The sequence below is a fragment of the Carassius auratus genome, unplaced genomic scaffold (genome assembly GCF_003368295.1).
Source record: "Carassius auratus strain Wakin unplaced genomic scaffold, ASM336829v1 scaf_tig00002644, whole genome shotgun sequence".
Lineage (NCBI taxonomy): Eukaryota > Metazoa > Chordata > Actinopteri > Cypriniformes > Cyprinidae > Carassius > Carassius auratus.
In genome coordinates, this window is record NW_020523470.1 from 23,944 (window position 1) to 40,407 (window position 16,464).

General features: G+C 37.7%; 3 protein-coding genes across 4 annotated transcripts; 2 read left to right on the plus strand and 1 right to left on the minus strand.

Annotated features, from left to right (window-relative positions):
* The first annotated feature begins 567 nt into the window (after positions 1-567).
* Positions 568-2,495, plus strand: LOC113069995 (N-acylneuraminate-9-phosphatase-like). Of its 2 annotated transcripts, none has more exons than XM_026243136.1 (2): positions 568-679; positions 1,043-2,495. In XM_026243136.1, the coding sequence occupies exons 1-2, from the start codon at positions 578-580 to the stop codon at positions 1,679-1,681; spliced, it is 741 nt and encodes a 246-aa protein (XP_026098921.1). In that variant the 5' UTR covers positions 568-577; the 3' UTR covers positions 1,682-2,495. The 2 variants fall into 2 exon arrangements, with proteins under 2 accessions (XP_026098921.1, XP_026098922.1); XM_026243137.1 differs by lacking the exon at positions 568-679 and adding an exon at positions 689-889.
* On the minus strand, positions 2,202-12,100 carry LOC113069994 (DNA-directed RNA polymerase I subunit RPA2-like). Its single transcript, XM_026243135.1, has 15 exons — positions 11,927-12,100; positions 11,653-11,820; positions 10,735-10,881; positions 10,534-10,666; positions 10,312-10,448; positions 9,454-9,677; positions 7,494-7,665; positions 6,927-7,095; positions 6,565-6,846; positions 5,833-5,966; positions 5,536-5,706; positions 4,748-4,904; positions 4,464-4,660; positions 4,132-4,382; positions 2,202-3,391 (listed from the first exon to the last, which is right to left on the minus strand). Exons 1-15 carry the CDS (start codon positions 12,098-12,100, stop codon positions 2,509-2,511), a joined length of 3,399 nt encoding a protein of 1,132 aa, XP_026098920.1. The 3' UTR covers positions 2,202-2,508.
* Positions 12,101-12,559: 459 nt separating this feature from the next.
* Positions 12,560-14,785, plus strand: LOC113069996 (CDGSH iron-sulfur domain-containing protein 1). The gene is made up of 3 exons (XM_026243138.1): positions 12,560-12,715; positions 13,298-13,503; positions 14,591-14,785. Exons 1-3 carry the CDS (start codon positions 12,688-12,690, stop codon positions 14,678-14,680), a joined length of 324 nt encoding a protein of 107 aa, XP_026098923.1. The 5' UTR covers positions 12,560-12,687; the 3' UTR covers positions 14,681-14,785.
* Positions 14,786-16,464: the final 1,679 nt, after the last annotated feature.

A 16,464-nucleotide genomic window follows, 5' to 3' on the forward strand; every position in this document is an offset into this window, starting at 1 on the left:
TGATAAGAACCTGAAAAATGTCATGTTTATTGAGAGCAAAGCATAGGAGTTAAGAGTTTCACGTAACCTCGATTCATAGCTGCCAGCTCGCACGTATTCCTGCATTCAGCTGCTGCTCAGATCGTCTTGATTACTGTGTGGTGTGCTGCATTGCTGTAGTACTGCTAGAAAGGTCTGTAAAATGTTAATATAACATGCTTTAGCTTCCGTTGCAAAATTCAGCTTTTAAAAATACATTTTACAAATACAGTTGCAATTTTAACACTAATATTTTTTAATAATTTAGGCTAATACATCTCTATCATATGAAATTAGATAGATAGATAGCATGAGGCCTACAGAACTAATAAGAATAAGATTTTTTTCAGTGAAATATTTTTTTTTTATTATTTTACAGTTACTTGACCAAAAATGAAGAAATTTAAAGTTTTAGACTGATCTAGCAATCTCGGCATGTAAAAACTTCATGTCATGTACAAACCTGTCATAAATCCCCGTGCTTTTCCTTGGGAACTACATCTCCCAGAATGCAATGTGTCGTTGCGTCACTCCGGGTGTGTTGTTAATTCGTACGTGGATGTGGAATATGATGGAAAGTCGAGGAGTTTCATCGATTATATTTGACTTGGATAACACGCTGGTCGATACAGCCGGCGCAGGACGAATTGCCATTGAGAAGGTTACGTTAAATAAGAAAACTGTTTAAACGAAGATTTCAATGAACTGTTGATATTACCTTGGCGGCACGTATGATATTGTCTGACAAACTTTGAAGCATATAAGGAAGTACCAATGTATTACCATGATTTTGGACACATGACATTGAACGTAAAGAATGCATCAAAGTGCCTTAATATTACCATGGTTTTTCAACACACATAATGAAAATGTAATGTTGTTCTTTGACACACTCTTATATCAGTGTTCCATGATATTGCCATGTTTTTTAACACACTGGTAATACTATAACACTTAAAACTTTGTTGTGTGTTGAATCCAACCTGATGTAGATCTCATGATTTACACTGTATTCTTTCTTTAGGTGTGTGAGCTGCTGAACTCGATGCATGTACAGGAAAGTCACATCAAAGACATCTGTCATCGCTTTTTGCGAAAGCTTCTCCACGAATCGTTCGACCCGTCAGAAGGAAAAACAATAGATGATGTGAGGATCCATCACTGGTATGAAGCTCTACAGGAGACGCAGGGCACCGATCCTGATCCGGCTCTGGCCAATAGCTGCTACGACACATGGAAGAACACACGATTACAGGTGCTGACTCTTACTCCTGAGGTTCGATCCTTCCTGGAGGAACTGCGGAAGAATTACAAACTGCTTCTGCTCACCAACGGCGATACTCAGACGCAGTGGGAGAAGATCGAAGCGGTGAGATGTGAGGGCCTCTTTAGTTTGGTGGTGGTCGGAGGAGATCATCCTGAGCAGAAACCTGCGCTCTCCATCTTTACTCACTGCTTCGAGTCTGCGGGAGTCCGGCCGAAGGACTGCATCATGGTGGGAGATTCTCTCAGCACAGACATCCAGGGAGGCATTAATGCAAGAGTGCGGGCCACCGTGTGGATAAACAGTGACTGTAAATCTCTCCCACAGGACTCTGTGACTCCAGACTACACTGTTCCTAGTGTACTGAATCTGAACGATGTTCTACTTGAACTGAGTTGATGTTTACCTAAACTTGTCCTCTCTTACAGTGGCCACATAACCAGCCAAATGACAATCTGAATGTTCGACTACTAAATATTCTTTCTCCTAAGTGGATGTCTAATTTGATCAATAGACAAACCACAAAACATCATGTAACTGTGATTATGCAAATGCCCTTTTTAATTCAGTTTTAAGTTTATTGAACAGGACATTAGCTATACAGCTCTGTTCAAGGAACATTAAACTGTATTGCATGTCTCTTACGTTCATATTATAAATGCATTATTAAAATACCAAATTACTGGAATTGCTCAAGCGAAATGTTACTAGAAATTTTAATATTTGCCAATACTTTAAAAATCATTTAAATTGTGGAATGAATTAATCATGGGTGATGTATGTCTTTGCGTATTTTCATGATTGCGTGAAATTATATATATATATATATATATATATATATATATAAAGCTTGCATATTTAATTTCTTTGGTACCTTAAAAGGTTGGTCAAAAAAACAAATAAAACTAAAATTGAGATGTCATGTATTCATCCCGTTTCTGTTTATTGATCTTTATGTGCAAAGAAAAAAAAAAAATGTTGGCATCAATTGAAAATTCATCATTCACTAAATAGTATTTTTAGTAATTATGAGCAAGTAAATTATGACTCGAGTTCCTATACATGTTCTTGACAAGTTTAAACAGTCCACATGAATCCTGTGATTGATAGAAAACGGTGGCACTGCTCACCAGTCCATTGTTTAATGATACGAATGAGATCTAAACACTCAAGATGATATGCTCAGGCACTTGGTTTTCCATCTATGCAAAGAGATATAAAGAATTTTACTTGACGTCTAATTTGATTTTGATGTTCATTGCCGCAAGCTCTGCTACGAAGTATCTAAACACATAAGGAACAGACACAGTCTCAATAGAGTCGCTCTTGTTGCACAGCAAGCAGATGGTTTTCCGATGGCGTGTATTTGACCAATAAGGAGGAGGCTTTTCCAGAAGCGGCGACAGCAGGCTACCGCAGTCCATGCAAACCTGTGCCACAGAACGATCGGAGCAATTAAACAGCCGGTCGTGGAGCAGGAACGACGTCCCGTGAGCCAGCAGAGCGTCTCGTTCCATCTCTCCGAAGCGGATTCCTCCCTGAACGTTCCTCCCTCCCAGCGGCTGATTGGTCACTTTATCTCTCGCTCCCGTAGTTCTGACCTGGAATTTGTCGGAGACCATGTGACGCAGGCGCTGGTAGTAAACCACCCCGATGAAGATGTCCGCCTCGAGCTCCAAGCCGCTGATGCCAGAGTAGAGGCGCTCCGTGCCGTAGTAGTTGTATCCTGCTGCTTTCAGCATTTCGCCGAAGTGCTCGAGCGCAGAACTCTCCTCAGAGAACTTGAATGGCGTGGCGTCGTGACACAGACCGTGGAGGGCTGCGGATTTTCCAGCCATGCTCTCGATGAGCATCCCGATGGTCATTCTGGAGGGGAAGCCGTGCGGGTTGAACAGGATGTCCGGACACATGCCGCTCTCGGTGAAGGGCATGTCCTCCGCAGGCCACAGGCGGCTCAGGATTCCCTTCTGACCGTGTCTGCTGGCGAACTTGTCTCCGATGGTGGGGTTTCTGGGAATACGGGCTGTGATGCAAACACGTTTGAAGCGGCCAGTGCCGGTGTCATTGCTGCACACCTTGATGTTGTCCACCACACAGCTCTCCTGATACCTGCGGAAAAACAGAGCTTCAGAAATCAAGAAAATCTACACCACTAAACGTAAAAATAATAAATCCCGTTTTAAGTAGACTGAAGCTTTGTACATTGACTTGTTAACTGGTGACAATTGCATTTACAATTAGAATACTTCATATTTTTGAATGAAAAATTTAATAATGGAGTAAAAAAAATAAAATAAAGCGCTTAAAATGTGCTCAGTACTTTGCCAAATTAAGTGTTAATCTTGTTTTTTATTACAGTATTTTCAAGAACAAAATTAGAACAGTACGAATCAATCTCAAGACACACATTGTTAATGCACTCCTTTTGTAATATAGGAGCAACTAAAACAGAATTGTACAACAATAGTTTACTATAATGCATTTAAATAAATGTCTAACTAAAATGTTTCTTTTTCGTCACACATAGGTAGTGTTATTATTTAACTAAAACTATTAAAACTGAATTTTTTTGTTGAAAAAAAAAAACAAAACAGTTTCGTAAATAACAGAATTACATAAAAGTTACAGATAATTAAGCTTCCTATTAAAAAGTAGAAATAATGAAATAAAATATGAAAATAATTAATTTTAAGAAAAAAAGTCAGAATTCTAAGAAAAAATTACCTTGTTGTATTTTTATTTAGTGGGTGAAACACGCTTCCATAAATAAACTAAATGAAAATGTAAAATCTAAAAATAAAAGCGAATTAAACATTATTTTCTATATTACTTTATTGTTAATGTCTTACTTGAAGAAGGTCACATAGCTCTGGCCGGTATTGAGATTGATGTAGCTGTAGTAAGGGTCTCCATACTTCAGCGTGGAGCCAATAAACGGCAATCCGTCTGCATCCAGCTTGTCCATTACTTTGGGGTCACCTGGCTTCACCCCAAACACAATGCTGTCTTCACCTTTGACCTTTTCGGACAGGTCTATGAGCTCAGTCTTATAAACTGAACCATGAGCAAAGCCACGCTCCCATGAAGACTTATTGACAATCTGATAAAAAAGAAAACACTAAACAAAAACATACGCAAAAGAATGTTTTGGAGCAAGCATAATCATGAAAGTTATGCTTACCATAGCGTCTTCCATATCGTAGCCAGTGTAAGAAATGACAGCCACTATCGCATTTGTGCCAATAGGGTAATTATCAATGTCGTAGTGATCGTACATCGCAGGTCTGACCAGAGGACTCTGAGGGGTCTGCAGACGGTACAGTTTATTGTCTGAACGTTCCTGGTATGAATGCAGCGGGAAGCCCATAGTCTGTTTACCTATGACAGGACGATGTCTTAATTGACATGTCTTGATAGAATTCATTTAGACACATCAGAAAAGGATGAAGGACATGGTGTTCTTACTCATCTGGCACTGGTACATGTTCCTGGGGCTCTGATTGTGATCAGAGAACGGGATGAATTCTGCCACCACACTCAACATGCTGTGAGGAAACAGCTCTTGATGTGTTGTCACTCCCTGCTCCAGCTCTTCCTCGAAGATGCCCACGTTCAGATACACCTGAACACAAAGAAACATCCAAGGGATGCAGAAAACTAAATGCAAAACTGTACTTAAAGGCTTTCATGACAAAAGATATATATAATCCCATGAATCACTGAATGAACAAAAAAACAAAAAATAGAAAAATTTGAAAGATGTTGAAAGATATATTTTTTGTTTAATGCATTTAGGTAGTTTGAAAGTGTAGGACTTATGTAATTTGCAGTGCATGATGGGAGTGAGTGTGTGCTAAAGACTTTTGGCAAGATTTGCTCATTTTGATTCTCTGATTGATGAATATCTTTGCAGAATCATGGGTAATGAAGTTTTTCCACCAGGAATTCTGCTGCCAAACTATTTTTAATAAAATAATGCAGACTGATGGCTTTAGCAAAAGCACTGATTAACAACCTGCTGTCTCACAGTATGTCTGGCTTTACAGATTTATAGGTTCCCATATGGACAAATTTTTAGCACATAAGAATCTGAAGCCGAGTTTAAAAGCTCCAGTAAAATATAAAACAGTCAGAAGTGATCAAAGAGAGTATATGGGAATTTGTATTATCTTCTGCAGAAGTCTGTCATGCCAACTGATTTGTTCTACTGATTAACTGGGGTAACTGGAGTTAGAAAAACTTTCACAAATCACCTGTTCAAAGGTGCCAATAAGCTCCTGTTTGCCCAGGCCGAGGTTCCGGACGGGCCGCACCATGCGACAGGGTGTCGTGAACAGATAGAGGCCTGGGTACAAGCTAGCTTTACCCGTCTGAGGAACCAAAACGATCTCAGTCCAGGGCGGAATCTTCTTCTCTCCCAGCACCTGCAGGTGACACAAATGTTCAGATTTATATTATATATTATATTTATTATATCAGAAGTATCAGCATAACTTTGAGGTTGATCAAGGATAATTAAACTACAGAAAACAAATATATATATTACCCACCTTAAATCTGCGAAGAGATTCAATGACTGATGGTGCCACTTCTTTTTCCACCCAGCCAATCATGGCTCCGTCCAGTATGACAGGATAACAGTCTGAATACGGCTGACCGGGGCTCCCGTCTGCCGCAGTTACACCTGGTGATAGAAGAAAACCGTTTTAATAATAAACATACAATTAATAGGTAGGACTGCAGAATTATGGTCATGGTTTAAAATGCTTTAAATTTCATTTAAAGGTAAAAGTATTTAAGAGTGATTATTATTTTTTTTTTAATAGTACAACTGCAAGTTTACAATACCAATATAAATAGTCGTCTTAATTTATTACATTTTTAAACATTACTTCATCAAACTTATTTCAGAGAACTGCAGGAGGCCTTAAAGCTTCTGTTTTGTTGCCAAAAGCCGGTTTAAAAGTGCCTCTCATTACATGTTTAGGAAGAAGGTTGCCATATTTTACATTGCCAAATGTACACACACACACATACATACATACATACATACATACATACATACACACATACACATATATATATATATATATATATATATATATATATATATATATATATATATATATATATTTTTTTTTACATTACAGTTTGTACAGTTCATATTGTGCTTATGGATTCATTTGGATTTGTCATGCAGCCTTAATTATAAGCATTTTACAATTACTGGATTAAACTGATGGTCTTGTTTAAAAATTAAATATCTTGAATATGTTGTTTACCCAGAGAGCAGAGCAGGGCAGGCAGAGTTGTTGTGGGGTACATCGGGGCCACAATCTCGCAGTGAGCTGTCAGGTGGTTCATAAGGCCGCACGGTTCTCCGTCCGGAGTATGAACGGGGCACAGGAAACCCCAGGACTCGGGCAGCAGCTTCCTCACAGATGTGGTCCTCATCTTAGCGAAGGCGGCTCCTCTGTGCACGCAGCGGAAATGAGACAGGTAACGGATGAAGTTCAGCTTATCTGCCACGACACACAGTCCGGTGTCCTGCAGCATGCCCAGACCTGAGGTTAAAAAGACAAATGTTATATTATGAATGCACTTCAGCTCTGCGACTCTATTAGCTGTACTGCCAGTGTCATACCGGTCTTGGACTGGAGGTTTCCTGTGGCTAACAGATACTCAAAGGCTCTGGTGAGATCTGTTCCCGTGTTGAAGAGTTTGGTCATACTATCTGCAGTCAGTCCTCCCAGTCTCTGACTTCTCTTGTCCAACGACAGTTTTACTGATACCAACCAGCCTGCCATTTTCTCCTACAGAGCATTCAGAACAGCTTTGGAAAATCATTGCACACAAAAAAAGCCATCTTGAAGCAGCAAATGGTTTTATCTATTCTACATTATGTACTTGCAGCAGTCTATACACCCACGACACAGAATTTGGGGGTTGGTACTATTTTTAAGTCTGGATTTATTTTTGCTCAAAATTTGTAGTAGAGACGCTAATAAATGAAAAAAAAAAAAAAAAAACCATTTCATTTTCATAACAGAAATAAATTACATTTTAAAATGTACAAAAAATAAATTAATGCAGGACTGGTGAGCATAAACTCCCCCCCACCTCAAAATTTGGAATAGGTGTATATGAAAATAAGTATTGACACGTTTGCGCTTGACACACACAGATGAACAAATAATAACACTGATCTTACTTTTAGGAACATGAGGTAGAGCTGGCCTGGTGTCAGAACCTCTTGGAACATCAGACTGTCCGGGTTTTCCTCCATACACTCCTGCTTGGCAAAGCCGAAGAGCTTCCGTGTCATCAGACACAACATGTAGAACTTCTCCACATCTGACTTCAGGTGAATACACAGACATTCACTGCAAACAGATCAAAGAAAAGTGTCAAATAATTTTAGATTGTTTTTATATAAATAATGATGATCATCAAATATTACTTTTTGGCATATTTCAAAGATTTACCTCCAACACATCTCTCTCTCTCTCTCTCTCTATATATATATATATATACACACACACACACACACACACACAGGTCCTTCTCAAAAAATTAGCATATTGTGAAAAAGTTCATTATTTTCCATAATGTAATGATAAAAATTAAACTTTCATATATTTTAGATTCATTGCACACCAACTGAAATATTTAAGGTCTTTTATTGTTTTAATACTGATGATTTTGGCATACAGCTCATGAAAACCCAAAATTCCTATCTCAAAAAATTAGCATATCATGAAAAGGTTCTCTAAACGAGCTATTAACCTAATCATCTGAATCAACTAATTAACTCTAAACACCTGCAAAAGATTCCTGAGGCTTTTAAAAACTCCCAGCCTGGTTCATTACTCAAAACTGCAATCGTGGGTAAGACTGCAGACCTGACTGCTGTCCAGAAGGCCATCATTGACACCCTCAAGCGAGAGGGTAAGACACAGTAAGAAATTTCTGAACGAATAGCCTGTTCCCAGAGTGCTGTATCAAGGCACCTCAGTGGGAAGTCTGTGGGAAGGAAAAATGTGGGGCAAAAAACACTGCACAATGGGAAGAGGTGACCGGACCCTGAGGAAGATTGTGGAGAAGGACCGATTCCAGACCTTGGGGGACCTGCGGAAGCAGTGGACTGAGTCTGGAGTAGAAACATACCGTGCACAGGTGTGTGCAGGAAATGGGCTACAGAGAAGCAGCACTGGACTGTTGCTCAGTGGTCCAAAGTACTTTTTTCGGATGAAAGCAAATTTTGCATGTCATTCGGAAATCAAGGTGCCAGAGTCTGGAGGAAGACTGGGGAGAAGGAAATGCCAAAATACCTGAAGTCCAGTGTCAAGTACCCACAGTCAGTGATGGTCTGGGGTGCCATGTCAGCTGCTGGTGTTGGTCCACTGTGTTTTATCAAGGGCAGGGTCAATGCAGCTAGTTTTCAGGAGATTTGGGAGCACTTCATGCTTCCATCTGCTGAAAAGCTTTATGGAGATGAAGATTTAGTTTTTCAGCACGACCTGGCACTTGCTCACAGTGCCAAAACCACTGGTAAATGGTTTACTGACCATGGTATTACTGTGCTCAATTGGCCTGCCAACTCTCCTGACCTGAACCCCATAGAGAATCTGTGGGATATTGTGAAGAGAAAGTTGAGAGACACAAGACCCAACACTCACGATGAGCTTAAGGCTGCTATTGAAGCATCCTGGGCCTCCATAACACCTCAGCAGTGCCACAGGCTGATTGCCTCCATGCCACGCTGCACTGAAGCAGTCATTTCTGCAAAAGGATTCCCGACCAAGTATTGAGTGCATAACTGAACATAATTATTTGAAGGTTGACTTTTTTTTGTATTAAAAACACTTTTCTTTTATTGGTCGGATGAAATATGCTAATTTTTTGAGATAGGAATTTTGGGTTTTCATGAGCTGTATGCCAAAATCATCAGTATTAAAACAATAAAAGACCTGAAATATTTCAGTTGGTGTGCAATGAATCTAAAATATATGAAAGTTTAATTTTTATCATTACATTATGGAAAATAATAAACTTTTTTACAATATGCAAATTTTTTGAGAAGGACCTGTGTGTATATATATATATATATATATATATATATATATATATATATATATATTGAATCATGATCAGGAACACCTTGTACTTACTCTAACAGGAAGTGAGCACACTGCTCATGAGTGAACCAGTCTGGGAGGTTGAGTTTGACCCGGAAACGCTCGCCCAGGTAATTAAGCACCTTGGCTTTAGTCATGCAGCCCTGCTCCATGACCATACGCAGCATTTCTGAGACACAGCTTTTGTAGAAGGAGTTTTCCTCTCGACCTTTAATCAGCTCCTGGTAGATCTGGTAATCGGAGAAGTCCACTAGAGCCTTGGCAGAAGAAAGACATTTTAATATGAAACATTACATTTAGAAGTAATTATGCACCAGTGCCTAAATATTTATTTATTCATTCGCTTTTTAACACCATGCCAGCATCAAAGCTATTTTTATGGTGATTTCTGAATTATACAGGGTACACTATTAATAAAAGGTTATAAAAAGACATTTCAGATGTACACTAGACAAAAACTGCCTAAATGTTACACTGCTCTCAGAAAACCTTCATTCTGATTGGTCAGTCGAGGTGGTTACTTTTTTGTATAATGACTGCTAAACTGTCCTTGATTCCATGCCACCTACTTCTAACATAATAAAAATAGAAAAAAAACTAATCAATTCATCATGATCATACATTTATTTTGGAAGGTTGCAGTGTAATAAACAGTATTATTAATCAGAACTAAAACTTAGATTTCAGTAATCAAAATAAAATTAGAATCTGAACAAACGGGTAAATACAAACATTTACTTATATAACTAAAAAAGGAAGCCAATTAAAGTATTAATACTAAAATATTATATAAATAATACTTAAGTAACACAGGATAATGTACAGTCAGCTGGCCACGATCACAAAAGAAACACCTGCAGAAGCTTATGAGAGAAAAGAACTTCCTTTTACCTTCAGTGCAAAGCCCAAGGGAAGAAAGAACAGCTCCTTTCGGTAAATGAAATTCACCATCACCGTACCATTGTCCAGGTAGTGAAGATTCATATTAATGGCTGTGTGTTCGCCTCTTACACAGCGCATTGAAATAGCTGCACACAGTTAATGCCCAAGTCAATAATGTATATTTATTAAATCATATTGATTTATTCAGTCTGGAAGAGATGCAGTACCCACCGTACTGAGTGTAGCCCTGTCCTCTGCTCTTAAACTTTGGTCTTGACACTGCGATGGGATAGTTCCTCCTCGGCATGATCAGAAGACGAATCACCTTCTCTATGCCATTAACGATGAAATAGCCCCCCATTTCCTACAAGTAAAGCAAGATTAAGTGTCATTTTATCCAGGAGAAAATCATATGATAGTTGTGTGTTTTACCTCAGCTTCTTCGTGATGCTCGATGAGTTCTTTGGGTGAGAGACCATGAAGGTTGCAGAGTTTTGATTTGACCATGATCGGCACATTACCCAGAGACTGTTTGATGATTCCTTTGGGAATGCCATTAATAGACCAACTCACGTCTGCCTGTGAAAAACATACACACACACTAACGTTGGTATATGTGGTTTATAGGGACTCTCCATAAGCGTAATGGTTTTTATTCTGTACAAACTGTATTATCTATTGCCCTACCCCAACACTACACCTAAACCTACCCCTCACAGGAAAATTCTTGCATTTTTTGGATTTTCAAAAAAACTCATTCTGAATGATTTATAAGCCTTTTGAATTACACTGAAAAGGTCCTCATAAACCACCACCTCATTGTAATACCTATGTCATAACCATGTCATTATACACATTTGTGTCCTCATTAACCACATAAACATGCTCTCTCTCTCACACACACACACAAGCACAAAAAACACAGATGTTGTTAGCTGGCTCTGTTTTAGGAATCAGACTGGATATCAAGAAGTGATTGAACACAATTTAAATATTACATATCTTTTTAAAAACTATTTATGTTTAACCACTAAGTTACTATGATTACTTAATATGGTTTCAACGTTTAATAGCTTGAACAATAGATTTGTTACCAGTGTTATATAACAAATAAAAAGCTTGCAAAATCTACAGCACTATATGATTGATGCAAGTGAAATATTCAATAAATTCTTATATAATTTCACATGAACACGTGTGTATATTTGCATGCATCACATGCATTTATGAATGTGAAATACACAAATATGGATTTGGTACATATTTGTGTGGACCTGTTTTTACTACATGCTTGTGCGCAAACGCACGCACGAACTTACTTATATTTAATGGCTTAATGGTCAGACTTACCACTAGCTTTCCTCTGTAAGTACAGCGCCTGCCTCTGCATTCAGCAGGGAAGACCCGCAGGTCACTGCTGATTCCTCCTTTAGAGACCGCTGGAGTGTGAATGATGGCCTCCACGAACGACAGACTGATCCTGTCTCCCTTGTACATGAACTCCACAGGAGGAATGGCCTGAAAACAGAGATATTTTACTTGTTTATTGGGCAGCACTTGCACTTGCAATGCAGAGAACTGACACGGGTATATAAACACGTGTGTTTGTGTGTGTGTACCTCACCTCCACAACCCGACATAATCCATCAGTAACTGCCTGGTCGAATGATTCAATGTGCGCCTTCACCAGCTCCTGCACGGGCACGCGCTGCTTTTCCTTCGGGACACCGAACCCTGCCTCTGTCAAATGTTTTAAACTCGGTTCGGACTTTAAATTGCACCACTTGTTAAGATCCATGCTGCTGGGCACACACGTGTGTGTTTGTCAACGTGATCTCGGAAGTAGCGCAAGACTTCCTGTACACTACTTCAAAATAAAAGTATGTTTTAATGGTTTTAATAAGTCACATAAAAATTGATTATTGGCTACTGTCATGCCTTTCAACACAGAATTGTAATAGAAAATATTTGGGGCTCTGTATTTAAAACAATCCACATTCACTGTTTGAAAATAGTGGCAACAAAAAATAATATGAATTAATTTGAAAAACATTTAGATCGTTTAAATAAATCGATAAGAAATAAATAGTTTATATTAAACTTTGTTGCACATAAAAAAATCAGAGATACTGTTATTTAGTTTTTAACGCTCTTAGTGACCTGTAAAAAATAAAAATAAATCACACTGGGTTCACCTTTCACCGACCATATGGCAAGCGCAAAGTCAAAATAAAAGTCCAACTATTGCTTAATAACGCGCGTTCTGCGTAAAAACAGCGCACAGTTAATCAGATTGAATTCTCCATTTGGCCTTGAGGACGACTGAAGCTCTTCAAATTATGAGCAAAAAATAATCATAACAATACAAAACAATAATAATTAACCATGAGCGCGTCCAACTCCTTCCATAAAGGTAAAGACCTCCCTTTAAGATGTGTTTTTTAAGGCAATATACTGTTTTACTCAAGCTGCATGTGTTTATTGTCGGAGTTTTAGCTGTTGAATAATATAAACTACTGAAATAAAGCGAAATATGGAAGATATGGTTCATAGACACACATCATCAGGTTGTTATATGTAAGTGAGCGTCTCTGAATGTCTTCATTTGTTCTCTTTTTGCTCGCTGCATCGTTGAGAATCCGACTATCTTTGTTCGTATCAGGTTTCAAGAAATTAAATATAGTTTCAGTAACTGACATAGATTTAGTTGCTATGATTATTTAATGTAGTTTCAACGTTTAATGGTTCAAACAGTAGATCTGTAACTGTGTAGAAACGTAAACTATTTAGTATCTTTTTGATACTAAATGATTTAGATTTAGCCTAATTAATATAAGTCTAATATAAATCATATTTATGCATGCATATCTAAAAATCGGTTATTTTAACTAACATGGATTTAGGTCCTATGATTACTCAATGTTTTAAATTTGTCACTGTAATTTCACTGGAGTATATTTCTCTGTATGGTAAGATGTTTTCTGTCCTCCTCCAGCTGAGATCATCACTGCAGTGTCTGTGACATTTGGAGCTGCAGCAGTGGGAATCCTCATCTACAAAACATTTTTTAGCAAAAGCGAATGCGTGAAGCCAAAGGTTAACCTTGATCTGCAGAAAGACAACCCCAAAGTGGTACATGCATTTGACATTGAGGACCTGGGCGACAAAGCTGTGTACTGTAGGTGCTGGAGATCCAAAAAGGTGAGAAAGTGCTTAATGAAAAACTTATCAGAAACTGCCATTAGAAATTACACAGAAACTTTTAACATTGATCCATCAACACTCAAAATACACAAACGGTTGCATCAGAAATGTGAATTTTCTCCTGGACATCTTGCTGAAACCAGAATCTGGGACTAACCCCCATGAAACCAGGATAATTTTTTATTATGTACATAAATATAATACATAGACAGTTGGGTGTGCTGAATACAACGAGGTGTTTTATCTTAAACCTGTCTGTTAGCATTCCCATTTAACTCGTGCATTGCTTGCTAGTCACGTATTGCAGGGGTGGATCCAACTGTCATTGACCTGGCCCTGCAACTGGTGACTTTCTGGCTCTTGGTTGCATCCAAAATCACATACTTCCCTACTACTGAATATAGTAGGCAACTGTATGTGAGCTTTAGTATTTCCAAAATTCCAAAAAAATAAAAAGCAGATGTTGCTGGATGACTTACTGTGATGAATGTAGTATGTCTACATTACATTTATCCTACAGTCATTCACTCTTTTGATGGTCAGTAAGTAATTGCTTATTCAAAAGAAGAAAATACTCCAAAAATATGTTGTTTTGGAAGCAGTTGATGTCTTAGTTTGTGGTTTTTTAGTAGCCAATCACCTAAGTTTTAAATTCCATGTGACTATTATTGTTCTGAAGCCATGGGGACATCACTAGTGGCTATTTAGATCTGTGATCTTAAAATCAACAGAAGGGAAAAATTTCCATTTCATCCAAAGCGAAAGAACTTTGATCCTTCACATGATCCTTCAGAAATCATTCTTATATGCTGATTTGTTACTCATCAGTCATTTCTTCTTCTTATCAATGTTGAAAACACCTGTGCTGATTCCTATTTTTTGTGGAAACTATGATTTTTTGCTTCAGGATTCTTTGATTAATAAAAATCATTAAAGAAAAGCATTTATTTTAAAGAAATCTTTTGTAACATTGCATAAACGTTTGATCAGTTTATTCTGCGTGCCTGCGGTATAAACTACATCAGTGACATCAATCTTGCTGTGATGCATTTTTAATGTAATTGTTTTCTCTGGTTTCTTACAGTTTCCATACTGTGATGGCGCACATGCTAAACACAATCAGGAAACGGGAGACAACGTTGGTCCTCTGATCATTAAACGCAAGGAGGCATGAGCATTTCCACTGTTCATGACCGTCCATTCTCAGTGATTGAGATTAGTGTGTCTTCGCTTTCCATGTGTGTTCAGGGCTGATGGGATTAAATGTGTGATTATGTAATCCTGTGTATGTATGCTTGATTGGTTTCTCAGTTTCTTTTTTTTTTTCAGCTCTCAGACCAGTACTATCTGTAAACCTGGAACACAAAACCAGTCTTAAGTGTCCATTTTTCTGAAGCTGAATAAATAAGATTTCTATTGATGTATTTAGGATCTGACAATATTTGGCCAAGAATTGGGAAAATTGGGAACTGTTTGAAAATCTGGAATCTGAGGGTGCAAAAAAAAAAAAAAAAAATCTAAATCGCCTTTGAATTGTCCAAATGAATTCTTAGCTATGCATATTACTAATCAAAAATTAAGTTTTTATATATTTAAGGTAGGACATTTACAAAATATCTTCATGGAACATGATCTTTACTTAATATCCTAATGATTTTTGGCATAATTTTTGGTATAATTTTGACCCATAGTACAATGTTTTTTTTTGTTTTTTTTTTTGTAGCTGTTGCTACAAATATACCCCAGTTACTTAAGACTGGTTTTGTTGGTCACATATATATCTGGGTGGTGGTTAAGCAATACATATCAATTTTCTCTTTTTATCTGCTTAGACTTTATGGGATATGTTCTGGTTTTACCAAACTCTCCTAAATATGTTTCTGTGCTTAAACACTGGTCATAATATTGTAGAAACACTAGAGACAAAAACTTGAATTGAGGAAAAAAAAAAACCACATGACTTTGAACAGAAACTTGTTCATTTTAGGAGATAAATATGAATGTAAAAGGTATGTAGTATGAAAACCAAATGGAAATTTTCTAATGTTTTCTTGCTATGTTAAATTATTCACACATGACCTTGACTGATTACTGACACTAAATGTATTTAAAATGGCATTCTCCTGTATTTTGAATCCTAGCCACAGAATCTGACAGGTAGGCTACTGTTTTATGTCGTTTAAAATCTAATTTGTAGTATTTTGCCTTGTCGTTCAGAAATATGTACTTGAGGAAATGCAAGATCTGTTTCTCTAACTGAACCAAATGTTGTATGGAGAAAACCACGTTTTGATGAGCTTGTCTTTTCTGTGAAATTATTGTTTTCTCTCTCAGAAAAGTACACTGTACAAGTTTGATGTTAAATAAACTGTTTCAAACAGGTCGTGTGAGAATCACCCAAGCACAGGATTCAGAGTAAAACTTTAATGAAACGCTCAGCAGTTTAGTTTGTGTCGCTTGAGTGAAATTAAATTATTGATAATCAGTGACCTTACGTCATTTAAAAACAGATTTTCAAGTGTGCGTTGTTTTGTTAGAACCATTAATAGATTGCGTCCGGTTCGATTTAACCGGTTCTTCTTAATGAACCGGTTGAACCAGTTCACCGAATCGAACTGAATTGTGAAACTTTTTTTAACGTGTCTGACACTCCATCTGAGTCAAAATAAACCAATATCCCGGAGTGATTCATGTACTCAAACAGTACACTGACTGAACTGCTGTGAAGAGAGAACTGAAGATGAACACGGAGCCGAGCCAGATAAAGAACGTACACGCCCTGGAGCGGTTCTCGTTCTCGAGTCAAGAACCGGTTGTATCGGTTTCGGATCACCAGTACACTGTGGGTCTCTCTCTCTCTCTCTATATATATAGTCTTTGATTTTAAGTGTACTGTCCTAATGTTTTAATGTTTGTATTGTTTAATAATAATAAATAAATAAATAAATAACTGAACCG

What these genes read in the sequence shown, in the direction of transcription:
- LOC113069994 (XM_026243135.1), bottom strand. Translation starts at nt 12,100, where the DNA reads ATGGATCTTAACAAGTGGTGCAATTTAAAGTCCGAACCGAGTTTAAAA. An exon ending in TGTGCTCACTTCCTGTTAGA is followed by an intron (nt 7,666 to 9,453) that starts GTAAGTACAAGG and finishes ATCTGTTTGCAG; the next exon opens with TGAATGTCTGTGTATTCACC. An exon ending in TGCCCTGCTCTGCTCTCTGG is followed by an intron (nt 5,967 to 6,564) that starts GTAAACAACATA and finishes TTCTATCACCAG; the next exon opens with GTGTAACTGCGGCAGACGGG.
- LOC113069996 (XM_026243138.1), top strand. Translation starts at nt 12,688, where the DNA reads ATGAGCGCGTCCAACTCCTTCCATAAAG. An exon ending in GTCCAACTCCTTCCATAAAG is followed by an intron (nt 12,716 to 13,297) that starts GTAAAGACCTCC and finishes GTCCTCCTCCAG; the next exon opens with CTGAGATCATCACTGCAGTG. An exon ending in GGTGCTGGAGATCCAAAAAG is followed by an intron (nt 13,504 to 14,590) that starts GTGAGAAAGTGC and finishes GGTTTCTTACAG; the next exon opens with TTTCCATACTGTGATGGCGC.
- LOC113069995 (XM_026243136.1), top strand. Translation starts at nt 578, where the DNA reads ATGTGGAATATGATGGAAAGTCGAGGAGTTTCATCGATTATATTTGAC. An exon ending in GACGAATTGCCATTGAGAAG is followed by an intron (nt 680 to 1,042) that starts GTTACGTTAAAT and finishes TTCTTTCTTTAG; the next exon opens with GTGTGTGAGCTGCTGAACTC.